The sequence below is a fragment of the Phoca vitulina genome, unplaced genomic scaffold (genome assembly GCF_004348235.1).
Source record: "Phoca vitulina isolate PV1807 unplaced genomic scaffold, GSC_HSeal_1.0 scaffold13, whole genome shotgun sequence".
NCBI lineage: Eukaryota > Metazoa > Chordata > Mammalia > Carnivora > Phocidae > Phoca > Phoca vitulina.
Window position 1 is genome coordinate 1875418 of NW_022589716.1, and position 27387 is coordinate 1902804.

The window sequence follows — 27387 nt, forward strand, 5'->3', positions numbered from 1 at the left end:
AGAAGAGACATCGGGGGGGAGGGGGGCGAGGGTGGTGGACCCCAGGGGAGGAGGGTGCCAGGGCAGAGGGCTGGGGCAAGAAGGGTCTCCAATCTGCAACTCCGTGACAGACCCCGTCCCTCCGGCACCCCTGGTAGACATCAATGGCCTCCCTCCTGACGGGGCCCTGATGGGGTTCCAGCTGTCCCCACTTAGGACCAAGGAAGCCACTTGCTACTTGCAAAGGCTCCGAGGATTCTGAGCTCATGTGAGGTGCAAAAGGCCCTCAGACCACAGAGAAATCGGCACTCCCTGCCCAAGCAGGTACTCCTAGACGTGGTCATCCAATTGGGTGGTTTTAGAATTTTGCTTAATTTTTTTCTTTTCTTCCTAGCAATGAAAGCATTCTTCAGGTGACATCATAAGCTGAGAAGTTGCTGGGGAAGGTGGGGAGTGGGGAGTGCGATGAGGACTGGAGGTGGGAGGGGAGGGGGCTCAGTCTGAGAAGTCTCTGCGACCGGGGCTCCCCAAACATAGTGGGTAGTCATTTTGTCAATGGGGAGACCAACATCCTGAAGATGGAAAAGGCTTTGCAAGGCTCACCCAGCGATGGAGGGCGGGGGGCCCTCCCTGGGGCAGGGGTTGCTACCCCCTATTTCACAAGGGAGAAAAATGACCCTCGGGCTCAAGCCACTTCATCAAATGGAGCCACTAGGAGATGCGACAATGAGTAACAAACAAAAGAGAGCGAGCAAAGGGTGCCTCCTTAGTGCCAGGCATGTGTCCATGAGCTGTCTACTGGGGTGCACTGTGGGGGCCCCCTACCCTGCGTGATGGCCAGGCTGCGGAGCTTCCGCAGCGCTGCAGGGGCTGCCAGGCTGCGGAGCAGGGTCAGCGCGTAGGTGGTCAGGGCGCTGCTGTAGGGGTCCGCGGCCAGGGGCGCACTGGACTCCAGGAAGTGCCGCGCTCTGGCAATGGCGCTCCTCTCCTCCTGCAGGGTGGGGTTCGGGGGGGAGTGGAGCCCTGGGAGGCTGCTCTGCTCCCCCACCCACCTGCCCACCCACAGATTCCCAGGGCACGCCTAGGGAGAGCGCCGGATGGCTCACAGACTCTCATTTTGCCTCCCTCTGGGGCTCCCACAGCCTGCAGACCTGGCTTTCAGAACCCGTCCCTTCTTTATGTTGGTGCCAACTTTTTCCAAATGAGGTCTGAGCACAGCAGATCAACTTGGAGACGTTCTGGGGGAAGTCGGCAGAGCCCTGACCACCCTGTCCCACCTACCCCATCACCAGGCTGGCTTCCAAGACCCCCTGCCCAGGCCCACCTCATCCTCTAGGCCTCACCTCAGTGGTCACCTCCTCCAGGAAGCCCACCAACCCTGATCACACTTCCCCCCTCCCAACCCCAATGTGAGCCCCTGGAGCACAGAAACTGAGTCCACTATCTAGTGACAGCTTGATTCAGAGAAGGTGCCCAGTAATATTGGTTAAGTGGGAAAAAATGAGTGAATAGAAGCATTAAGGAATTTAGCAAATGACCAACGTGGGCACTGATGGAGCCACGCTGTTAAGATAACTCACAATTCATCATCAGAGGATGTGGAACAGACACAGATGTTAGGAATGGTGGGGTCCCTACCCCCAGGGCTGAGAGCCACTATGGACACCCTCACTGCAGGGAACGTGCTTCCCCCACTCCTGTTTCACAAAAGCAACAATTGCTCCCGAGTCCCCGGGGACACCTCAACCTTGACTGGTTCCAGTACCAACTGTAAATGAAGGTTCTAGACCCTTCTCCCAAAAATTTTCCCAAGTTTTTGCATAGGACTCCCTGACCAGCCAGGAACCTGCTCTAGCCCCAAACGATTCCCCAAACAGGGACTGGGGGCATCAGATAGTCCTGGGAGATCTCAGGATACAGTTCCCTTAGGCCCCCCACAATTATCACAGGAATCTCTCAATCCTCTGCTCAGGCTACAAGAAGGTGGACATCCTGGGACCACTGAAAAGCATGAGAAAGAGTGGAAGGAGGGCATCAAGGAAGAAATAAAGCCTGCCAGAGGATGGCTGGCCTGGCCTGCAGGGGAAAGCCACCCACCGCTCCCTAAGCCACCCTGTGCTCACCTCCGAGGCCGTGCCCGTCTCCAGGAGCGCAGCCACCACGTAGGCCGTCAGCGGGACTGTGCCGTGGATCCCACCCTGCAAGAGGACTCTCGAGCCTCACCCTGAGCTGGAGGGGACTGCCCCCGACCCCTTACTGGCCCCAGACAGCAGCGGAGAGCAGGCAGGGCAGGGCTAAGGTGCCAGAAGGGGGCCGAGGGGCCGCTCACCTGGATGTCCTTGTTCAGGATCCTGCCCACGGCCGGGAAGGAGCCGTCCACCCGCTGCTGCCGGACGATCCAGCCCTTGGCAGCCGCCAGCTCCTGGGGGTCGATGAAGATGAAGCTGCGCGCCTGGGCAAAGGACTTCAGGACAAAGGCCGTGAGCCTGAAATAGGATGAGGCAGGGACTGGGAGGGCCATGGGCTGGGGGCGGTTGTGCAGAGAAGGTCACCTCCCATATGCCCCCTGAGGAACTGTGCATGCTCCCCGCACAGCCCCGGGTCTCTGCTTCCTCACCTGCAACATGGGAGGGGCCAACGTGCCCTCACAGGGCTGCTGTGAGCGCTCCAGGAAGTGTGTGGGCACCCAGCAGGGCCCAATGACAGAGGCCAGCCTCCCTGCATGGACCCTCCCACCCTGGCGCTCAAGGCCTTCCTGTGAGATGGTTCAGCCCTGCCTCCCCCTGCCACGTGCAGAAGACCTTCCTTGTTGCCCCTCCTCCGCCAATCCCCAAGGGATCCCCAGCCTTGCAGAGAGATCTCGTCTTTCTCGGGACCCTGCAGCCAGATAACTTAGACGCCTGGTCCCCTCTATGGCTCTAGCCAGCCACAGTTAGGGGCATTTCAGTCCTTGGGCCTGAGAATGACTTTTGAATGGGTACATGAGGTGATGCTGGGAGCAGCTGTTGCAATTTTGCCACCATGAGGGGAGGAGCCACAGTGCTGAGAGAGCCCACAAGGGACCAAAGGAAAGAACCTGGTGGGCGAGGGTGGGGGGGCAATGCATTGCCGGCTGCCAGACTGGCCCATCCTGCAGCCGCCCCAGCCCTGTGGTGTGAACTGACATTTAGAATTGCCTTTCAGCCAGATTTCTGTTGCTTGCAGTGGAAAACCTTCCACCAGCCCACTACCTCAGCTACCCCATCCAGGCACTGGGCATGTCGTGTTTCCGTCCTGTCTACACAGAATGAGGTACTGCTTGTCTCTCAACGCTCCGCCCACGTGTCTCTCCCCAGAGGAAGCTTCTTGGGCGCCCCCACTCTGAGATGGGCGTCTCTGGACTCCCAGGACCCCCAACTGGCCTCCCCACAGCCCACCTCTGTGTCACAGGTGTCCATCCTTGGCTTTGCAACCTGTGCCTTGTCCACCCCGCCCCCTCCCTGCTGCATCACGGTGCACCTGAGTGAGAGCTGATGGGCCCAAGGGATGAATGAAGCGGTGAAAAATCAACGCAGGAGAACCACTGGATGGAATGCAAGGAGCCGAGAGGGACGAGCAACAGGACGGAGGAGCAGCCCCCCTCTTCAAGATCAAGTGGCTCCCCCACCCACGCCCACCAGGCGGCTACTGTCCAAGCGGCAGAAACCAAGAGTTGCGGCGAGGCGGCGCAGACCGGGAGCCCCTGCGCGCCGCTGTGGGAGTGTAAACCCGCGCAGCCCCTGTAAAAACCCAGCCGGGCGGTTCCTGGCCAAGTTAGAGGCCGAGCTCCCATGGGGTCCCGCGATTCCACTCCCGGGAACATCCCCTCGGGAATCGGAAGCAGGGTCGCGAAGAGATACTTGTACACCCGTGTTCACCGCTCTCTATCACAGCAGCTGAAACATGGGATGACCCGAGTGTCTAGACTGATGAAGAGATTCACAAAACGGGGTGCCTCCACACACCGGGATGTTATTCGGCCTTCAGGGGGAGCAACACTGACCCTGCTCCAGCACGGCGCGAACCTCGAGCACACTGTGAGCCGTGAAGCAAGCCGTGCAGAAAAGGAAGCTATGATCGCACTCACGGGAGGTCCCGGGAGGGACCAAATTCACAGGGACAGAAACTAGAACGGGGGTGCCGGGGGGCTGGAGGGGGGGGAGTCCGTATGTAATAGATAGAGTTTCAGATTTACAAGATTAAAAAGAGTTCTGGGGACGGACGGCGGTGACGGCGGCACAAAAGTGTGAATATACTGAATGCCACTGGACTGGACACTTAAAAATGGTGAAGATGATAAATTGTATGTTATGCGTACTTTACCGCACCCACAGAAAGAAGTTAAGAGAAAGAAAATCAAGGCTCTGTTGCGGTGAATCGCCAAAATGTGGAATAGTCCGTAACTCCAAGGCTGCATGCACCCTCCCCAGGAGTCTGCTCGTCCCGGCCACTCTCCCTCCCGGACCCCCAAACCACCCATCCTTTCTCCTGCCTTTGGGGCGCCTCCATCAGCCCGGCCACGTCCCAGAGGGAGGGGCCCAACGCCGTGCGCATGCGCAGGCCGCCGGGCCGCGGGGCCACGCGGAGCCCGAGTGCTGGGCACTGTGGCATCCGCACACTCTCTCTGGGCAGGTCGGCCCTCCGGAGCCAAGTAAGCAACACTGCACACGGCGGGGGGGGTGGGGGGGGGACCCTCAGCCAGCTGTGTCGCTGCGCCCGCGGGCCCTGGCCATGCTGCTGTGCGGTGGACACTCTGGGTCAGCTTCAGGACGGGGAGGGCAGTTTTCATGCCCACAGCCCCCTGCGCACGGGGAGGGAAACCCCATCTGGGGACAGAAGCTGGGGTGCCCCACGGTCCCTGCAAGCCCCAAGGTGGATATGGCAAATCCACAATCACGCAAACTGCCCTGCTCTGAGGCTCCCGGGGAACAAGACCCAGGGGTGCGCAGCCCCGCACCGGGCCCTCCTGGCCTGGTCGCCCCGAAAGCCAAAGGGAGCCGCTTGCAAGGGAAACCAGACTCTAGGCTGCTCTGCCCACACGCTCCCCCGACCTCAGCCTCCCGGTGGTGGTAGGGCCTCTCCTGTCCCCTCCTACTCGGGGTCACCCCTGTTTCGGGGTCCAGTGGGCTCTGAAGAGGCCTCAGAGCATCCAGGACCTGCTCCTGAGAGGCTGGAGAGCAAGGGCTCCGTTCCGGGCAGTGTGGCAACAGCAGGAGAAAGCCTAACTACGAGAAATAGTCCCTGTCACTGCCACCACCCCCCATCGCCACACCCAGAGCCCCCAAGCTGCCCACATCCAGCCCTCTGAACGCCGGGGGGCCGGGACCATGGCTGTCTCTGTCACCCTGGGGATCTGGCCCCGAGCGTCCTGGCCATTCGGTGCAGCATAGGGGGCTGCGGCTTCGGGTGGGAGAGCCCCCGTGGCCGTGCCCCCGAAGTGGGGACTCACCACATGCTCCCTGATGCGTCCCGTTCCCCGAATGCACTGTAGGAGCCGTCCTGGTGCCTGTAGGTCAGCTGCCGCTGGTAGCCTGCGGAGCAAGCGGAGGGGTCAGCGTCCTGGGAACGTCCCTGCAATCCCCCCCCATGATGCAACACTCACACCCAGGGTCGCCGAAACCACCCCCCGCCCACATCTGGAGTCTGGAAACTGCCCCACACCCACCCCTGGAGACCCTGAAAGGGCTCCACACCACGGGTGTGGCTGAAAGCTCTACTTTGTTCCTCTCATTTCCTGACATCACCTCTCTGTCACTCCTGGTCACACACAGGCCCTCACTCACGCCTGTGTGGTCAGGGACCTGCCCCATCTCGAGGCAGCACCCTCCGTCCCCAGGGGTGGGGACTAGTCCACGAGAGCCTGGTGTGCTCAGAGAACAGAAGGCACCAGAAGAGCCAGAGCAGAAGAGCAAGGGGGCAGGGGAGGGAGGTGAGGGGGCCACTCGGGCCACACTGGGTGTTTGGCCTTATTGTGAGGGCAGCAGGGGGGCATGGGCCAGGCGAGCCAGGGAGGGCTGTGAGGGGACATATGTAGTGGGTGGTCTGTAGGGTCTGGAGAGGAACCCAAAATGGGACCTTATGGGGGAAGAAGGGTCTTTGCAGTTGTGATCATGCTGAAGATCTCCAGATGAGATCGTCCTGGAATAAGGTAGGACCTGGATCCAATGACTGGTATCCTCAGAAGAGAAGAGATGTAGAAATAGACTCAGACACAGGAGAAAGAAACGCCTGCAAAGCGCACTCCAGGGAGCCTGCCCGTGCCGGCGGCCCCAGGAAACGAACACCAGCAAGCCTGGCAGAAAACCGGGGGAGGGGGCTCGATGGGAAGCTTGTAGAGTCTGGAATGCCCACTGGCTGAAGGGCACGGGGTCTGGCTGCTCAGGGGAGCTCCCGGCGGCCGTTGATGACTAGGGGTCATCAGACGGGGGGTGGCGTTCGAGGCCCGAGCCCAGATGGGTTCAGCGACCTGAGCGTCCCTGGCCACAGACCGAGTGGGCTTCTTGGGGTTCCCGGCAGTCACTGGTCAGCCTTTATCAAGCCAGATTTTCGGCCCGTGGCAACCCCTGACTTTGCCTTTCCATTCAAGAGTTTCCACATTCACCATGAGCTCTTGCGCTTTCCTTTTCCCGTTGAGAACGGATGGTTCTGGATCGTCAGGACTGCTTTTGGAGATCTTCTACAGGGAACCCTGACAGGCCAGGAAGCAGGAACTCCAGACTCGCCTCAGGAATCAAGGCGCTCACATGCCTCAGTTTCCCCATCTGAGAGGGACCTGACATCCTCTGAGCCGGGCACACGCCGGTCTTTCTTGAAGGCAGAAATTTCCAAGGTGGTGCCTGTGGGCTCTCCTCTCACTCTGGCTGGGACCTAGTGCCCTGGCCAGCCAATCCAATCCGGATGAACCTGGGGTCTCAGAAGCCCCCACCACCCTGCATGGTCTCAGGCTGGCTGCTTTGAGGAGCCTCACGTGGCTCATGTGGGAAATGAGGACCATTAGTCTGGGGTTGTGGGAGGGCGACTTGGGGCAGCACAGGTGGAAGTACACGTACCTGCCCGCTGTGAACGCCAGCTTCACAGCTGGGTCAAACCCTCGCCTTCCTCCCCTTTGCTCCAGCTCCAGCCCAAGGCCAGAAGCACACCTCAGGAGGCCTCAGGACCTTGGCATCAACTGACTTAACTCCCTTGCTACACAGATAGGAAACTGAGGCACTGAGAACAGGCCCTACCTGGGGACACACAGCAGGTGCCTATGACAGAGGTGAGGTTACAGACTTCCCCGTGACCTTCCTATGGGGCCAAGACATGCAGCGGGGGTGGGTCAGGGCACTCAGAGGTCCTACCCTCCACACACGGAGCTGTACCCTTTCCTAAGGATCTGATTCCTGGTGATGGAAGATACTCAGTGCTGCGTGATTTCTGAGGCTGTTCCGTGCTGTCTTATTTATTTCTGAAGATGTTCAGTGCTGCATTGTTTATTTCTGAAGATATTCAATGCTGCATTATGTAGGGAGGAAAAAACCAGAAATAACCCCGCCACGTCCAAGAGAAGAGTTTAGTACGTTGTATTCCATAAAATGTAAGTGAGGGACAAAGCGTGTAACCTGGAAAATGACTATGAGCACATCCTGAGACCCAGCAATTTTACTCAGGACACCCGCGCCACAGAAATTCGGATGTTTTCACCAAGCACGTGGACAGGATGCCTCAGGGCAACCGGATTCTAAAAGCCCTGAATGTGACGCTGCTCCAGCGCCCATCATCAGACACGCTGCCCCTGGTCCCGCCGCGGAGTGGGGGCAAGGCGGGGGGGTGAACGGAACTCGGCTCCACACAGCCCGGGGGACAAATCGCATACACACAGCGTGTGGCTGGGACACACTGAAGGATGCCACATCACGAGGCACCAAGAGCAACCACGTTAACCTGTGTTGCTGGAGAGCGTAAATTCAGAGCCAACGTGGATGGGGGGATTATAGGGAATTATTTTTCTTCTCTAAATGTTTTTTTATAATGCTATTATATTGCTTTTTTTTTTTAAAGATTTTTTATTTATTTATTTGACAGAGAGAGCGAGCACAAGCAGGGGGAGCGGCAGAGGGAGAGGGAGAAGCAGGCTCCCCGCTGAGCAAGGAGCCCGATGCGGGGCTCGATCCCAGGACCCTGGGATGATGACCTGAGCCGAAGGCAGACGCTTAAACAACTGAGCCACCCAAGCACCCTATATTGCTCTTCTTGTTAAAAAAAAAAAAATCTACATTTTTAGAAGACGCCATTCCTCTCCCCATAGCTGATTCCCAGCATGCAGAGCCATGCCCTAACTGTACAGACACTGGGCTCCTGCTGACAGTGACCAGATGGGCCACCCCGAGTGGCCCCTTTCATCCACTTGGGTCCCTTCCTCCGCATCCGCTATACCGGGCATGTGGGCTGCCTCCCTCCCCATGCCCTCTCCTTGGGCAGCACCCCGCCCCCCCCCAGCCCCGGTACCTTGTACCAGGTAGTCTGTGGTCTCTCGCTCCACCTCGGGGCTGAGCTGCTGGGTTTTCTGCAGATACTTCAGGACAAAGATGTTGGGTGCAAAGTGGATCATGTTTTGCTCTCCACAGCCAAAGGGCAGCCGCAGGAGGTTGCTGAGGTGGTTCAGGGTTGGTCCCATGACGTCTCCTGGTGGGGAGGAAATGAGGGCTGGGCTGCAGGCCGGCCTCAAATGGTGCCCTGGCTGTCCTAGGGATAGCCTTCGCCAGCGCGGCCTATGGCCTAACACCGGCCACCCACCCTCTGACTGCCCTTCAGGACCCAACTGTGCCCCATGCCCACTTAGCCCACCGGGGGCCCTGGCTTTGATGGCCACCCACTGGAACTCTCCTACACACCTCCCTCTGTGTTCTTTGGTCTCAGCTCGGTGTTCTTTCTCTACCTCTTCATTATGCTGAATGCTCATCTCTTTGTGGCTTTTAAAACAGGTGCATTTAAAGCTATACATTTTCCTCTTACAACTTTGGTTGCATCCCACAAATGTTGATCGATTAATCCAGCCATTATGGTTCTATTTTAAATATTTTTTCTAATTTCCAGTAGGAAACGTGATTTTTTCTTCAATCATGAGTATTTAGATTTTTTTTTTTTGTTTCCATACACACATGACATTGTTGATATATTTTTCAGTTCTTTTTTTCTTTTCAGTTTCTCCTGTGTTTTCCTCCCTTCAGCACTCTGCATTCCTCTTCTTGGCTTCTCTGCATCACACATGGCTGATGGGCCCTCCAGAACTCCTGCTGTTCCCTGGTCACACTTCCCTTCCTTCCTCGGCCTTTCCTCCTGCCCCACCGAGGCTGCCACTGCTCCTGCAGCCTCCATCCATGGCAGAGCCTGCCTACTTTCTCATCACCCTCCTCTGGGCTTCCCAGCTTCTTCTCCACCTTCCATCCCACTGTGCTGATAGGCACTGGCGCAGAGGTCCCGGCCCCTGCCCCGTCTCCATCCCTGCCCATCTGCTTGCTCCCCTGTGCCACTACCCAGGCCACTCGCCCCTAGGGCCATCTCTCACTTGATCTCTTGCCTCAGAAATTGCAAACTCCCACATCCTCTGATCTGGCTACAAACACTAACCTGTCTGGGCCCCAGGACTTCTGTCCTCTGATGTCAGAGAGACCCAAGACCCCTGCATTCAGGCCTATGTGCCCCTCCGGACCTCTTCCCGTCTTCTCCACCCTTCCAACACCCAACACCATGTTGACCACACGGTCCCCACTTTCCACTCCTGTACCTGGGCTACAGGAGACAACCCACATCCTACAGACCCCCAGTCACAGCCACTTACTCCTGCTTAGCAAACGCTCTGGATGTCTGCCCCTCTCACCAGGACCCCCACCTTCCACCCTGCACCTCGCTGACTTCACCCAGACTTTCTGCCTTCTTGCACATCACCCCACACTCACTGCTCTCACAGAATTGACCACCTGCCCCTTGGGGTTGCCTCACACAGGGCTTGGACGGGCTGGGTCTGGACCCACCTCGGGCAGACTGGAAATGCCTCAAAGACAGGGTTGGGGTCATCTCTGGGTCTGCCCCAGCACGGAGAAATCACCAGAAGCTGCTTGTCGGGTCAGTGGGTATGGGGCTGGAATCCCCGGAGAAACAGATCCCCGGTAGAGGCTGATGTGAAACCAAGTCTGGAGTGGACACCTTGCCCCCTGGCCTGAGTCCTTGCCCCCATTCTCCCCGGGCCAGGCTACAAGGCAGACGCACCTATGACGGAGGCCACTGCCCGCTCAGACCCAGGGATGGCGCTGTGCGGGACTCCCAGGGTAAAGGCCTCACTGTAGCTCTCGTCCACCTCCACCTTCTTCCAGATGCGGAACTCACCCACCGAGCCCCAGCCAGTGGAGAAACCGATGAATCGGACCTCTGGTGGCCTGGGGAGGGTCCAGGCCATGATGACAGACTCATTGGAAGGCTCTGGACCATGGCCAACCTGGAAAAAGAGGCCAAGGATGCTGGATGCCGGAAGGAAGCACACAGTGGTGCTCAGGCAGCAGGGACACTGACTATGGGGGTCACAGAGAAACTAAAGGTCACCTCACCCCCTTCAATGGCCAACAGAGACACAAGTGTGGCATCTACAGATTCCGAAGTCATCGGGCTCCTGGGAGTCTCTGGGCCTTTGCACATGCTATTCCCTCTGCCTGAAACATCCTCCACTCCCCAGTTTGCCTGGTGAACTCCTATTCATGTTTCAAAACCCCATTTGGCTATGTCCCTCCTCTAGAAAGCTGTATTAGCTGCTCCTTTTCTATGTCCCCTTTGCCTGGTCCCTAAAATTCACCAGCCCCCATTTCACCTACTTATATCCACCTTCCTTCTCCATGGCTACCCACCATCCCTCAGCTCTCAGATCCCTACAGCCCTGTAAGCAACTCCAGGCAGACTGTGAGCAGCCTGAGATAGTGCCATGTGTTTACCCTCCGTCCTCCCTGCCCCCTGTCAGAGCTGGACACAGATCAGGAGGTAGCAAATGCCCAGAAGCAGGAGGTTCCCATGCCCACCCCAGTCAGCCCGGCCATGCCTGGATGAACCCGCCATGCCAGCTGATCCAGAATGTTCTGAATTCATCCCAGGACAGGATCTTTGCCGTGTGTGTGCTGGCCACAGGGTCGCCCATCTTGCTGGTGGAGATCCAGGACCTGGTGTTCTGGTGCCCCCCCAGGACGATCTCTATCATGCCTGCTGTGTCCTGGGGCCCGGGGGACAAGGCCACTCGGGCATCATTGTGGGCTCGCACAGCCACATCAAAACGGGTGAGACACAGCGGCCGTGGCACATACTGGAACTCGTACTTGTTGGGTGTGGAGATGTGGACTCTCTCTGGATGGAGGGAAGGAGAGAGGGGGTTGAAGGCACCCCTGGAGGCATCCTGCCTCTCCCTGCCTGTGCCCAGAGCTTAGAATCAGGACCACGGGGGGACAGCAAATGGAGCTGGCTTAATGACAGCTCTGCCAAGAGCACACAAAAGATAAAATGCTCACAGGGATAAATCCTACAGAATACGTGCAAAGACCTGTACACAGGAGACTGCAAAAGATTCTTGAAACTAATGAAGACCCAAATCGGTGGAGAGCTAGACCGTGTTCCATGGGTCAGAAGACAATACGGCAAATACGTTCATTATTCCCCAAACGGATGTTCAGATTTGCTGCAATCCCAATCAAAACACAGCAGGGTCTTCTGGGGGAAATTACAAAGCTGATCCCACAATTTAGAGAGAAACATCAAGAATCTAGAAGAGCCAAAACAACTTTGATAAAGAACCAAGTCAAAGGACTCACACCTCTGACATCGAGACGTAATCAAAAGCTGTAGGAATCACAACAGTGCGGTACTGATGTCAACACAGGCAGGTGCTCAACAGAACAGAGTAGGGAGTCCAGAAAGGGACCCACATGTGTATGAACAACTGATTTGCAACAAAGGTGTGAAGACAATTCAACAGCGAAAATCATCTCATCCAATGGTGCTGGAACAGCTAGTTACCCAGAAGCAGAAAAGGGGAACTCCGAACCACACTTTGCATGGTCTCCAAATACCAACTTGAAATAGTTCATAGCCATTTTATAAGCGTACGACCTAATACTACAAACTCTGAGGAGAAAATGTAGGATTTGGAAAAGATTTCTTAGATACAACAAAAGCATAATCCATAAAAGGAAAGACTGATTGACTGGACCACATCGACATGAGAAACTTCTGCTCTTTGAAAGACACTATTAGAAGAAAAGACAAGCCACACAGTGGGAGAAATGTCTTTGTGAAGCATTTACCTGGGAAAGGACTTGTATCCAGAATATATTTTTTAAAACTTCCAAAACTCAATTTAAAATAAATGTTAAAAGAACTGAACAGGCACTTCACCAAAAAAAATATACCAGTAGTAAACAGGCACATGAAGAAATGCTTGAATGATGGAAATGCACATTAAAACCACAATGAGATACCACCAGACACCTTTTAGAATGGCTGAAATTAATCAGACGGACAACCCCAAGTGTGGGTGAGGAGAGCGAGGAAGTGACTCTCACCCCCTGCTGGTGGGAATGCAAAAGGGTACTACCACTTTGGAAAACTGTGCGACCATTTCTTAAAAGGTTGGACGCATACCTACTGTATGATTTCGCTGTTCCACTCATAGGTACTGATTCAAGAGAAAGGAAAACATATTACCCATACAAAGACTTGTCCATGAATATTCATAGCAGCTTTATTGGAAATAGCCCCAAACTGGAAATAACTCAAATGTCCACCAACAGGTCAATGAATAAACAAAGTGCAATGCATCTGTTCAATGGAGTCCCACTCAGCCTTAAAATGACTGAATTATTGATACACACAACATGGATGCATCTCAAAATTTTTATGCTGAAAGAAACCAGATAAAAAGAGTACATTTTATATGATTCCATTTATATAAAAGTCTAGAAAGAGCAAAGCAATCTATAGAGACTGAAAGGAAGGTGAGTAGTTCCTTAGTGACAAGAGTAGGCAGGGGTGAGTAGTTACAGGGAGCATGACTTTTGGGTTTAGTGGAAATCCTCATTATCTTAGTTGTGATGGTTTCACAGATGTACACATATGCCAACATTTACCAAACTGTACACTTAAAGTACGTGTGAGTTATTATAGTCAATTATACCTCCATAAACATGTTAAAAACACTGCCGATTTTACTTTGAATACAAATATATATTCAGCCTAGCATAAATTATGATGTAAAAATAGAAACCATATATAAGTGCCCAACAATGTTTCAAAACATTCCATAATGATCAAATTATGGAGCAGCCGTTTTTTGTTATTGTTGTTGTTTTGTTTTAAGATTTTTTATTTATTTATTTGACAGAGAGAGAGAGCACAAGCGGAGGGGAGTGGCAGGCAGAGGGAGAAGCAGGCTCCCCACTGAGCAGGGAGCCTGATGCGGGACTTGGTCCCAGGACCCTGGGATCATGACCTGAATTGAAGGCAGACACTTAACCAACTGAGCCACCCAGGCGCCCCGTGAACAGTCGTTTGATAGAACATACTGAAGCTGTTCTGAAATGCTGTTTATAAAGACTTTACAATAACAAGGAAAAGGGCTCGGGATGTGTTAAATGAGCAAGGCAGAACACAAAATTGTATAGCTCATGAGTTACAACTATGTTAAAACAAACAACAATCAATCCTATGAAACCAAATACAGCAAAATCTCAGAAGAGGTCATCTATGGATGCGAACCAGAGGAGATATTTTTTCCTTCTTTCTAAGTTCCCTGTAATACATAGGTATTGCTTTTTCTTTTCCCAATTTTTTTTATTGTGGTAAAATATACATAATGTAAAGTTTGCCATCTTAAACATTTTTAAATGTACAGTTCAGTGGTATCAAATACAGTCATATTGTGCAAACGTCAGCACTGTCCACCTCCAGAACTCCTTTCATCTTGCAAAACTGAAACTCTATCCCCATTAAACACTAAGTCACCAACCCCTCCCCACAGCCCCCGGCTCCTACCATTCTACTTTCTGTCTCTATGATTTTGACTTCTCTAAGTACCTCATACAAGTGCATTCATACAGTATTTGTACATATGTATCACTTTTTTTTTTTTTTTTTAGAGAGAGGGAGGTGGGGAGGGGCGTATGGGGAGAGAAAATCCCAAGGCTTGATCTCACGACCCTGAGATCGTGACCTAAGCCAAAATCAAGAGTTGGGCGCTTAACCGACTGAGTCACCCAGGTGCCCCACACGTTTCACTTTGAAAAATGTTTTTAATTTAAATTTTACTAAGATAATTATAGATTCACAGACAACTGTAAGAAACAATATGGAAAGATCCTGTGTCCTCTTGACCCCGTTTCCCCCAGTGCTATCTCTCAAAATTCTACTACAGTATCACAATTGGGATATTGACATTGATACAATCCATTAATCTTATTCAGATTTCCCCAATTTTATTTGTACAGGATCCCTCCTATTGCCCTTTATCACCATATCCACACCCTTCTTCCCCATCTCAGCAACGACTAATATGATCTCCATTTCTAAAATTTTGTCATTTCAAAAATACCATAAATGGAATCATTTATGGACCCTTTGGGATTGAGTTTTTTTCACTCAATCCCCTTCATCCAAGTTGCTCCATATATCAATAGTTTGTCCCTTTTTACCAATGAATAGTATTCCAAGGTATGAATGTACCATAATTTGTATAACCACTCATCCACTGAAGGACACCTAGCCTGTTTCCAGTTTGGGGCTATTACAAATAAAGCTGATATGAATGTCTGTGTATGGGTTTTTGTGTAAACAGAAATCTTCATTTCTCTAGGATAAATGCCTCGTAGTGCAATTTCTTTGGAACATGTATAGCTTTTTAAGAAACTACCAGCAGTGGCCATACCATTTTACAATTCCCACCAGCTATGTATGAATGATCCCTTTTCTCCACATCCTGGCCATCTTTTATTGTGGTGACATTTTTTTTTTTTTAATTTTAGTCATTCTGGTAAGTATGCATTGATAACTCACAGTGCTTTATTTTGCATTTTGCTAATGGTTAATGATGTTGAACACCTTTGCATGTGCTTATTTGCCACCTGTGTATCTTCTTTGGTGAACTGTTTATTTCTTTTTCCCATATATTTTTTTAAGATTTTATTTTTAAGTAATCTCCACACCCAACATGGGGCTTGAACTCACAACCCCGAAATTAAGAGTCGCATGCTCCACTGACTGAGCCAACCAGGTGCCCCTCCTTTTTCCCACTTTCTAATTGGATTGTTTTATTTATTGTTGAATTTTGAGAGCTTTTTATATAGTCTAGATACTAGTTCTTTGTTGGATCTGGGTTTGGAAAGATTTTCTCCCAGCCTGTAGCTTGTATTTCTTCCTCTTAACAGCATCTTTTGCAAAGCAGTTTTTTTCCCCCCTTTTAAGTAGGCTCCACACCCAGCATGGGGTTTGAACTCGACCCTGAGATCAAGACCTGAGCTGAGATCAAGAGTCAGACACTTAACCGACTGAGCCACCCAGGTGCCCCTTGCAAAGAAGTTTTTAATTTTGATGAGGTTCATTCATCAGTTTCCTTTTATGGGTCATGCTTTTTGGTATCATATCTAAAAACTCTTCACTTAGCCCTAGATCCCAAAGGTTTTTCTCCCAAATTTTTTCCTAAAAATTTTATACTTTGACATGTAAGTCCACAATCCATTTGAGTTAATTCTTGTATAAAGTGGGATCTTTAGGTCAAAGTTCATGCTTTTGCCAATAGATGTCCAATTACTCCAGCACTGTTTGTGGAAAAGGCTCTCCTTCCTTCATTGAATTGCTTTTGTACCCCTGTCAAAAATCATTTGAGCATATATGTACCATATTGCTATTTAATACAAAAAATGGGGAAACATGTCAAGAGGAAGCCTGTGTCCAGAGTGGTCTGTGTGGGTTATGGGACCTGTCATGCTGAATGCCTTGGTAATGGCAACCCCCAGAGACTCCAGCTCGGATCCTCAGCTCCGTCACCTGCCAAAGCCTGCTGGGTGACTGCCCAGTGACAAGCCAGGCCTGAGTGCCAAGCTAAATGGTTCCTCTGGGAGGGACCGGACAGGGAGAGGGCAGACATTCTGCTTAGCATTTCCCTGACCCCACCAAGGTAGAGGCAACCACTGGGCACTCTGTACCCATTTCCTTGTCGTGGATCATGTACAAGTATAATGTCGATTTCAGGGGATTGAGGCAGACCCCGAATCCCACACCTTCTGGAACCCGCTTTAATTTCTTATCTTCTCTATGGGCCCAGGATTCTGGGTCAGCCTTCTTCCCACAGCTTTCCCCTGATGTGACTCTAAGCTCTCCCTTCCCTGGATCCTAGGCTCCTCACCCCCGGGCCCTGCGGACAGCCCTATTTGTGCCCACGGTCTCTCTTCTCATTGACGCCTCCAGTCTACGTTCGTGGGCACTTCCTTCCTGCGTGGCAGATGCCTGGCCCTCACTCTGGCTCATGGTTGTCACCAGCCCGGACATCTCAGTTTTCCGCTTCTGTGTCTTCTGAGCCCAGGAAGGGCAGGCATCCACTTCACAGTGGGAGAACTGTGACAGTGTGGGGGTAAGGGCCAAAGTCCTCAGCAGGGTGGGTGCAGGGACTCACCGTTGGGACAGAAGAAAGCACTGTAGGTGTACGCACGGGGGGCTCCTTCCGGCTGAAACAGAGAGACGGGGAGAACTGAGTGCTGGAGGGGCAGTCCGCCCAGGGGAGCGGCCGCCTTCCCATGGCAGTGGCTCCAAGTCTGGACCCTGCGGGGTGATGCCAATGTCACACGTACACGGAGAAGGACCAGGCTGCCTACCCCCCAGGCCAAGGGGGGGAAACAGAGGCTCATTCCCCTTCTCCGGGTTCTGGTCAAACCAACTCACCAACTACTCCTAGATTTGTCATGCTTGCCACACACTCCCACCTTGTCCTCCCGGTCTCCTGGGCTAATGGTGGAGCCTGGCTCCTCCACGATCCCGTAGGTCCCAACCGTCACCTGCTTCCCCACCGTACGCCTCTGTCATCTGCAGTTTCCTCCCCGGCAGATGGCAGGCAGGGTCGCGTGAGGGTCCACCAAATAACCGATCCAGCAAACCAACCATGCACCCAGGGCTCTCCCGTGGTGGGGAGCGGGAGAAGGATTCTGCTGTTTTATCAAGCCACACATCTGCCACCTCCTGTTTCAGAAATCCGTTTTTCCAGTTCACCTAAGCTCAGCTCCCTCCAGTTTTTTGCATCGACATCTCAGGTCTTCTGATACCTAAATGTTACCTCCTGCCCCGAGAACGGCCTGCACTAAGCTGTACCGGCAGATGCTGCACACAGAGCAGACTGCTGAGCAGCGTGAACGGGAGGAAGGGCCCAGGGACAGAGGATCCCTCTCTGTGCATTGAGAAATTCCTTCCGCAGATGGAGGAGGCAAGAACTCAAGGCCTGGCTGCTCTGGATGGCTTGCCATCTCGCCTGGCCGCAGGAGGGCGGGCTGAGGGCCAGGGAGCAAGCTCGGGCTAAGCCAAGGGTTGCCAGGGGTCTCCGTGCTTCCTGTTGAGGCCGTCCCATCCTGCTGGCTCACGGAAATGGCATTCCTCATCAGACAACAGGCTTGTCCCGGAGGAATCCATCATGTCCCGTCAACCACGCTGTGGCAATGACTCGCCCACCTCCGGGAGTTGTGCCCGGCGCGCGTGTGGCTCCAGGTGCCGCGGGAACTGCCAGGACCACAGGCAGGAGGGAGGGTAGCTGTTCGCAGCTGGGCCACAGGGCAGGGGCAGACATTCGGGAGGCTGCGAGGAGCTTCATCGGTGCTGCCGGGCACCCTCGGTGTAGTGTCAGAGTCTCAGCAGGGCTCTGGGCTCCGATGTGTCCAAGCAGCACCCACAAGATGGGGCATCACTGCTGCCGCCCGCCCAGCACCGTGAGGGATCGTGTGCGTTCTCTCCGGCCCTCCCACACTATGGGCTGAGCGTGAGAAGCCCCGACTTAGGGAGCGGCGTCGGAATATCAAGACAGGTGCCCAGCCCACACTAAGTGGCAGATCCTAGATTCCCAGCCGGGGGGCGGGGAGGGGGGTGGGGTGTCAGTAAGACCCCAACCCCTGGGCGCCTCCGCTCTAGGCTCTGTGTCCTTTCTGCACGGGCATTCAGCGACAGCCCTCCAAGTATCAGGTCACGATCCCCGTAACTGCCTAGAACGCACAGGAAGTCGGAGACGGATGCACACCGCCCTCTAAGATGGTCAACGTGGGGGTCAGAGGACACTTCCCTGCAGCCCTTGCCTGTCCCAGGCCGCTCTACCAAATCTTACTCTGCACGGCAGGGGAGGCCGGATGCTGCAGTCCCCTAGCGAGGAGATGCAGAGACCCCTCACCTGCCCCCAGACCGAGAGCAAGACCGGGGCTGCACCAGCCCCGGGCGGGGACCACAGACTCCAGCGAGGCCCCCACCCCATGGTTGATGGCCCTGGCCAAGGGCCCTCAGCGAGGACATGGGCTTACCTCAACCATCACACTGCGCCTGATGTGATCCCTCCCGGCGGGGACCCGCCTGTCAGCGAAGCTCTCCTCCAAGTGTTTGATGGACTGCCCGTCCCGGCAGCAGCTTGTTTCTCCGTAAGCGAGGGCTTTGGCTGCGGAGATTTGAGCGCTCAGTGCTTTCGGTCAGAACAGGTTCCCACCCGGGGGGAGGGGCGCACCGTCCCTCACCCTCGGGCCGAGTGTTTGCATGTGCAGATGTGTGCGCACATACGTGTGCCAGGCTGGTGCGGCACCTAAGCTCAGCTCCCTCCAGGTGAAGCTTCAGGCCCCACCCCTGGGGACCGCCCCGCCCTACCCCTACGTCTACATCAGTCCTGACCTCCTGATCCATCCCTCTGGCCTGCTTCCCCAGCTGCCCTCCTGACCTCATCTACTGCCCCGCCCACCCCTCACCTGTGCCTGGGCTCAGCACGCAGACCCCTTGGTGGCCCGGAGGGGGGATGCCTGAGGCAGCACGGGACCTCACCTGTGACATTACTGAGTCCCAGGTCACTGAAGGACAGAACCACCCAGGCGGGCTCCATCTCCCCAGAGGCCACGCACATCTTCTTGGTCAGATGGCGTTTGCCCGGATGCCCGATAAACTGGATGCCCTTGGGAACTGAGATCTTCACATACACCTGCAGAGGGCGGGATGCCGCTCGTGGTGCCCGGAATATGGGTGCCCTCCCAGCATGTCCCACCGGCCACCACGTCAGCCCTCGCCAAAGGCCGTGCTCTTCTGGAAAGGCCCCCTTTCCATTTCCAATCAGAACCAGCTACTCACCATTGTCTTGCTGGGAGCCCCCTCTTTATTTCAGCCCCCCAACTTCCCCATGGAGGCAGCTTCCCCTCAGGACCAAGGTGCATTCAAGGGCAGCTTGTCCGGCTGCATCCACCCCGGGCACCAGAGGGGAGGGACCTCTCCACCTGCTGCTCCGCAAAGCACTTCTTCTGACCCTCTGTCCCACCTCTGAGGTCCGCGGTGTCATAATAGAGTTCTGTGTGTGTGCACATGGGTGCCGTGCGTGTGTGTGCATACCTACGTGCGTGTGTGTAAGTGTGGCCTATGCATACCCACGTGCACGCATATACACACGCACAGTGCCTGAGTGCACGCACGCGCACGTGAGTGTCTCTATGTGCATGTGTGGTTATACCTCCCAATCTAGAACAGGCTCTTTGGTCCACATCCATTTATCCAATCAGCATATATGAAGCACCTAGTGGGTGCAGGCGCCCTACTAGGAGCTAAAGTAATGAGGCCGAAGAAGACACGCGGGATCTCTGGGCCTCAGAGGATCAACACGTCTAAGTCACACACACAGGCACGTGTGATGTGGAGGGAAGGACACGATAAAAATCTAGTGGCAAGTGTGACAGAGCATCTGAACCCTGCCTCAGGACAAGCCCAGCTGGACCCAAGTGTGAACGGCCGATGCAGGGTGTGTCAGGAGCTCCCACATCCCTCTGAGTCCGAGTTCTTCCAGGGAGGAAAGAAGAGACTTCAGAGCCAAGCGTCAGTGAGCCATATTTTCCGGGTCCTGGGTGGAATGACGAGCTGTCCATGTTGAGGGGGGTAAATGGGTCTGTTTCCCTGGTGCCTTGGGGATGTGTAACAAAGCAGACACCAGGGTGTGCTTGGAGCTAAAATGGGCACCTGAGGGTCCTGCCTGCCAACTCGGTGAGGACCCTCCCTTAGGGGGACCACCCTCTAGATCAGGGATCAGTCTGCACTTATTCTGGCTTTTTAAGACCGGGGTCCTATTCCTCCTGGCTACACACTACATAAAAAGAATGACAGAGGATGGATCGTACAGGCACGGGGCTTCAGGGCTGCCTGCTCTGAGCCTATTTCACATGTACCCCTCGGCTTGCCTGGCTCCCTGTAAACACCCAGTTCTAACACAGCTCAGCCCCAAACACTCTGGGAGACCTTGGACATGTAACGATGCATCTCAGAGTTTCCTATCTGGGAACGATTCCATCCACAGCCCTTCCTCCCCGGCCCAGGCAGCCGCTTGATATCTGTGCAAGCAGAATCCTGAGGCTGGCGGGTTAGCAGTGTCAGCGCTCCGAGGTCGAGCGCAGGCGGGCCCCAAGTCCTGGGCCCTGGGGTCTTCTGATGTCTGCACAAGGCCCAGCACACACTGGTTCCGAGTGCCAATGAATGAGAATCACCAGCATTTTACACCAAGGAGCTCCTTACCGGTGGTCTCTGGATGTTTCATCCCTATTTCAGAATCTGCACTGACTGCTTTTTTTTTCTTTTTTCCAGTTGACATTTTCCTTTAATTAAAGGCTCAAGGGACAAGAAGCTCCTAGGTGACAGTACATTAATGTGCGGCTCTTCTATAGAGTAAGAGAGACACCAGCAGGAAAGTCAAGTGCAAACACCAGCGTCGGACTCGTACTGTGCCTGCCAGATGGTGGGGCGAGAACTCCCTTACTAGCCTCGAGGCTGTCCCACACCACTGCGTGCAACACGCTTTTGGGCAGATGAAATCATTCAGTGGATGCATAGCATTTGCAAAGGAAAACAAGGAGTGAAACGTCTCATGTAAGCTCCAGGTCCCCCTCTGAGCCTGACTCAGAATGTCTGCTGTCCCCGCTCTGGGCCGGGCTCAGAAAAGATCACAGACCACATCCATCCCGGTCGAGACTCACAAGGGGCCCTCGCGTCTGCTCTTTCCCTCCTGCCCCAGAGAAGCAGCCGGCGGGGGTAAGCAGGGCCAGGGTGAGTTCTCATGCCCCGTTTACAGATAGGGAAACTGAGGCAAACTGAGGCCGTAAATAGAAATGCCAAGCCAAAGTCCAGTCTTCTGGGGGCAGCGAGGTGTGAATATGCAGGACCCCCAGCAGTCTTGGGCGCCCTGCCAGGCAGCAAATTCCAATTTCCTCATTTTTTCAGGAAAAAAAGGAAATCTAGGTTTCGGGGGCGGGGTGAAATCTCTTAGTTTCCACGGTGTCTGGTTGAGGCTGCAGCTTACATCTTCTGCCCTCGGTACGGCCCTGGGGGTCCCCACGCACTTGGGCAGGGCCAGGAGGAAGTCAGCCATGTCCCCAGCGTGTGGCTTTTCGGGATGAAGCTGAGACGTGCAGAGAGCAGGCCTGCTCCCAGCTGGTCCCCCGATCCTGCACCCCACTCACTCCTCCGCCCACAGCCTCGGTTTTCGACCCTCAGCCCTTGGGGGTTAACCCTAACCGTGGAGAGCCCTCCCCATCTCCCTTCCTCCCTCCCACCAGCTGACATCCAGGCCTAGCCAGAGCTCAAGGATCACAAAGGTGGCGGAGGGCGAGTGGTCCTAGCCTCCCCAAGCTTCACTGCTACACAGACCCCGGCCCCCCCGAAGCCCCCTTCCCCATCATGCACCCACCTGGTCTCACAGGCCCCCCCTCACCTACTGTCCTTCCTCATCACCAGGGTCTGAAATCCTCCCCAGCCTCCAAGATCAGCCCTAGGCCCACCCCCTCAGGGTAGCTGTATGGGTTCGATGGTGGCTCCCGGAAAGATATTCTGAAGTCCTAAACTCCAGGCACCTGTCAACGCGATCTTATTTGGAAACAGGGTCTCTGCAGAGGTCACTAAGTTACAATGAGGTTAGGACCTACTCTACTCCAATAGGACTGGGATCTTTCGAAGAGGACCCACAGACACAGAGACGTTCACAGAGGGAAGACACGTGAGGGAAGGCGACGTGGAGACAGACTGGAGCCAGGCAGTAGGAGGCATGAGAGGGAGCTCCCTCAGAGCCTCAGGGAGGAACCTGCCCGGCCCACACTGAGACCTTGCACTCTGGCCTCCAGAAGCGTGGAAGAATCCACTTCCGCTGTTCTCAGGCTCCCAGCTCGAGCTACTTTGTTCGGGCAGCTGCAAGAGGCTGAGAGAGCCGCCTTCTCCACCTCCTCCCAGGAGGAGCCCCGGGCCCCGCTGCTCGGCCCCTGAGCATCAGCAGGTCTGCGGCCCTTCCGTGGACACTGTTCTTAGCAGGTGCTAACCCACGCAGCCCGTAACCGCCGTGACTCCTCTGTCCCTGACGCTTGTGGAAACCGAAACACCGACGTGTGGAGTAGCGCGGCCACATGGGCAAGTGTGCAAGTGTCACCGGGGATGGTGAGCGCCTGCTCTGCGGACCCCCAGGATTCCGGCCCCTGCCTCCCCGATAACACAGCAGCTGCACCTCCCACGACCCCCTCCCCCGTTACAGAGATGCTCCGTCCCCTTCCAAGCCGCTCAGGCTGACCCCCCTCGTCCCTGCCTCCTGAGATCATGGGTGCCCCCAGGCACAGGGAAGGCTGGGGGGAGGGGGCGGGTTTAGTACCTCGGCACAGGTGCCCATGTAGTTGTAGACGCTGAGGGGGATCTTGGCCTGCTCCCCGCGGACCACGTGGGGGGGCAGCGTGAAGTCGACAAAGAAGGGCTTGAAGGTCTTCAGCAGGGCAGGCGTGGCGACACCCAGGCCCCAAGCCTCGGACAGACCCACAGCCTCACCCACCCAGCTGGTGATGGAGTCCGGGACCTGCACGCTGAGCGTCTCCTCGCCGGACGGGTCACTGCAGGAAGATGGACAACCATGGGCCCTTCTCCAGGGCCGGGCCGAGGCGGCCAGGCGGGACTGGGGGACTGCAGCAAGGCCGTCCTTGCAGCTGGGAAATAAGCATTTAGGCACCACACAGCGTGTGACAGGAGAGAGCCGCCCCTCGGCCCCAACTCATGTAATCAGAAACACAAATGGCTCTCGGGACAGCTGTGGACACAGGGTCACCCGCCACGTGGGTTCAGCCGTGCTGACTCTGGCTGTGCACGCCCCGCCCAGTTCGGGAGATGGGGGGAAGACGCTGAATTGAGGGGACCGGTCATTTGGGGCGTGCTTGTGTCTCCTAGAAAGGTACGTCCAAGCCGCAACGCCCAGTACCTGCGAACGTGACCTTATTTGGAAACAGGATCTTTGCACATGAAATTAGTGATGAGGTCAGGCTGGAGGAAGGCGGGGCCCCAATCTAATGACGGGCATCCTTCTAAGAAGGAACTTCAGACACAACAGAGGAGACAGAGGCAGAGATGGGAGGGGCGCAGCTAGAAGCTGAGGGACACCGGAGCCCCCAGAAGCTGGAAGAGGCCCGGAGGGATTCTCCCCTCGAGCTTTCAGAGGCAGCGCAGCCCTGCCCACACCTGGATCCCGGACGTCTGGCCTCCAGAACCGTGAGAGAATACATTTCTGTTGTTGTAAGTCACCCAGTCTGTGGCACTTCGTGACAGTATAGGAAACTCACGCAGTGCAAAACAAGCATAAAATGTATCATCAAGAATTTTTAGATCGATTGCCTGTTGAAACGATCCTATTGGGGGATATCCAGCGGGTTAAAGAAAATATATGATTCAAGTGCACTCCACGTGTTTCTTTTTGCCCTTTAAATAACGCAGCACTGGGAAATCGGAAATTACATGTATGGCTCATGTTCTCTTTCTCTCATATGGCTCTCGCCGCCCAAGGTTCCCCTGCCCCTGGCCAGTGGGCACCCTGATCACTCTAGGACAGCTTGGGAAGACAAACTCTGTGGTCTCCTTTGCATTTCCAGGATGTCCTTTTGAGATTTATCTTAGCATTTGGTGTAAGAGTCCTCGGAGGAGAAAACCTATGACCAGGGGAGAAGAAGTGAAGCCCAGACAGCTCCATGCCTAGCAGGGGACCCGCTGTTCCTTACTCACCTGCCTGGCCTCAGTCTGCTTCTCAAGAGCCTGACCAGGTGGCCCTCGCTGGACGGCCGGACACGCCAGCCCGTGGCACACAGCAACCCCCCGGGACCTGGGGCCTCCATCCTCCCCTCTATGAGGATCACATGTTATCACCTGTTACAACTCAAGTGGCCTCTTCCCATTTGGCAGGACATTTGTCAGCTTCATATGATCACAGCCAACTTTTCCATGGACACTGAGTGCCACCAACCTGCCCCCCACCCTCCCACCCCCCGCCCAGGGGACATCAACTCTTCCTGGTCTGGCATCCCTGTCCTATAGACTCCTGTGGAGCCCGACTCCCAGTTAAAAACCCTTTGTGTGATTCTTTTAGGCCTGACCACAGGCCATTACGAAGGCTTTCCCTGGCAGCCGTCAGGGGACACTGCCTTCCCCACACCAGGCTAGTGGCATAGCCAGTGAACTGTGGCCTCTGAAGGGGATCACCAGCCATGCTCGGCCTTCCCAGCCCCACTGCCTCCATTCCTAGGTCTATGTGTCACTAGGGACCTGCCTGGGCCCCAAGGTCATTAGGTGTCTGAAGACCCATTGCCAAGGTCTCCTTATCAGTGGGAGGAAATCTCGAAGGCATTTCTCGCCACTTTGGCTCAGCACCCAGTACTTTCCCACTCTGAGTCCTCCTCCCTCCATTTCTCTGATGCCAGGGTCCATAAAACTGTCGGAGCCTTTTGCCCAAGGCTCCCTCCACAGTGAGACAACCCCATGTCTGATCCCCTGCAAGGTATGACATTCTGTGGGGCAAACGGAATAGGGGGAGTCAGGCTATATGGTCACAGTAAAGATGAAAGGCTTCACCATTACTTTCACTATGGCTCCTTGTCATTGCTTGAATTGGCCACTCTGACACCTGACAGCTCAGCTCTCCCTCTCTCCAGCTCAGCTGAACTCTTGAAGGCTCCAAACTATCCTACCCTTGTGGCATCTTGACCCTTGAGCCTTGCCCAACTGCTCAGGGTTACCTGCTGCTTTCATGCCCACACCACACCCTCCTCTGCTCACCAAGCTCAGGCTGTTCCCTCTGCCTGAAATAACCATGAAACAACCACAAGAATGAGAGATGCCTGCCAGACTGGCTGGGCTCTTGCTATGGACTGAGAGCTGCACGGTGCACTGCGACTACCCCAAAAAACTCACAGAGGGGAGGTGGGCAACATAGCCGAGGATGGAACATCCTGGATGCTGGAACCAGGATGCTGTCTCTGATCCCCACCATGTACCCTGAGCTAGGTCCCTGCCCTGTGCTGCCATCTCAAAACTGCTATAAGGCACAAAGAAAACAAAGAGCACAATGACAGACGTGAGGCCCTCCTTATGAGTAATTACATTAAATGTAAATGGATTAAACTTTCCAATCAAAAAGCAGAGATCAACAGAGTTAATTAAAAAACATGACCTATCTGCTGTCCACAAAAGACTCACTTTAGCTCCAAAGACAAAAATAGGTTGAAAGTGAAAGGATGGAAAGATATGCCAGGTCAGTAGTAACCAAGATTGAGCAGGTACAGCTATCCTGAGAGCACACAAAATGGACATTATGTCCAAAAAGGCTACAAGAGACCAAGAAGAACATTATATGTTAATAAAAGGTTCAGTACAGCAAAAAAAATATAATAATTATGAACATGTGTGCACCTAATAAGAGACTACTGATATACATACATAAATGGACAGAACCCGAGCAAGAAATAAATAGCCCTACAGTAATAGTTGGGAGACTTCGATGTTCCACTCTGAACAATAGAACAACCAGACAGAAGATAAGTAAGCAAGTAGAAGACTTAACACAATAAAGCAACTAGATCCAGCAGACATTCACAGAACACTCTACCCAGCAAGAGCACCCACATTCTTCTCCAGTGCACATGGGGCAGTCTTCAAGACAGACCATGTATTAGGCCACAGAGGAAGTCTCAGTAGATTTTAAAAGGTAGATATCATACAAAGTATCATCTCTGACCATGATGGGACAAAGTTAGAAATCAGTAAGAAAAGGAAAACTGGAAAATTTGCAAATTTGTGGAAACTAAACAACTTATTCTTAATTAACCAATGGATCCAAGAAGAGATCACAAAGGAAATTTTAAAATACCCAGAGATGAATGAAAACAAAACATAACATATCAAAACTTATGGGATGCAGCAAAAGCTGTGCTAAGGGGGAAATTTATAGCTGTAAACCTATTAAAAAAGAAGAAAGATCTCAAATAAACAACCTAATTTCACAATTTAAAGAACTAGAAAAAGAAAAACAAACTAAACCCAAAGCTAACAGAAAGAAATAATAAAGATTAGAGCAGAGATAACTAAAATAGAGAACAGAAAAATAATAGAGTATCAACAAAACCAAAAGCTGGTTCTTTGAAAAGATCAATGAAACTGACCAGCTTTTAACTAGACAAAGGATAAAAAGAGAGAAGACTCAAATTACTAAAATATGAAAGTGGGGACATTACTACCATTCTCAGAAATAAAAAGATTATTAAAAAATACATGAACAATTGTACACCAAGAACTTGGATAATCTAGATGAAATGGGCAAATTCCTAGAAATGCAAAACCAATCAAGTCCAAATTACAAAGAAAACCAAAATCTGAACAGACCTAGAGCTGAACAGACCTGCAAGGAGATTGAATCAATAACCAAAAATCTCTTTATAAAGAAAAGCCCTGGACCTGATGGCTTCACTGGTGAATTCTAACAAACATTTAAAAAAAATTTTTTAAAGATTTATTTATTTATTTTAGGGTGGAGGGGGAGGGGCAGAGGGAGAGGAAGAGAGAGTCCTAAGCAGACTCCAAGCCGAGCGTGGAGCCTGATGTGGGGCTTCCGCATCCCTTGATCCCACAACCTTGAGATCATGACCTGCGCCGGAACCAAGAGTCGCACGCTTAACCGAGTGAGCCACCCAGGCGCCCCAAATTCTATCAAATATTCAAAGAAGAATCCTTGTGCACTGTTAGCAGGTGTGTAAAATGGTGCAGCCTCTGTGGAAAACAGGATGGCGGTTCCTCAAACAATTAAACATAGAATTACCATATGAGCCAACAATTCCACTTCTGGGT

General features: G+C 53.7%; 1 protein-coding gene across 1 annotated transcript in view; it reads right to left on the minus strand.

Annotated features, from left to right (window-relative positions):
- CPAMD8 (C3 and PZP like alpha-2-macroglobulin domain containing 8) overlaps positions 1 to 27387 on the minus strand; it is a 74398-nt gene that overhangs the window by 10235 nt on the left and 36776 nt on the right. Inside the window, exons 20-30 of the mRNA XM_032412338.1 lie at positions 22889 to 23120; positions 19054 to 19207; positions 18549 to 18679; positions 16673 to 16724; positions 11063 to 11361; positions 10246 to 10471; positions 8485 to 8661; positions 5447 to 5528; positions 2309 to 2465; positions 2103 to 2177; positions 805 to 970 (exon numbers count right to left, since the gene is read on the minus strand). Of these exons, the coding sequence (XP_032268229.1) occupies positions 805 to 970; positions 2103 to 2177; positions 2309 to 2465; positions 5447 to 5528; positions 8485 to 8661; positions 10246 to 10471; positions 11063 to 11361; positions 16673 to 16724; positions 18549 to 18679; positions 19054 to 19207; positions 22889 to 23120 (1751 nt within the window). The remainder of the gene's footprint in view (positions 1 to 804; positions 971 to 2102; positions 2178 to 2308; positions 2466 to 5446; positions 5529 to 8484; positions 8662 to 10245; positions 10472 to 11062; positions 11362 to 16672; positions 16725 to 18548; positions 18680 to 19053; positions 19208 to 22888; positions 23121 to 27387) is intronic.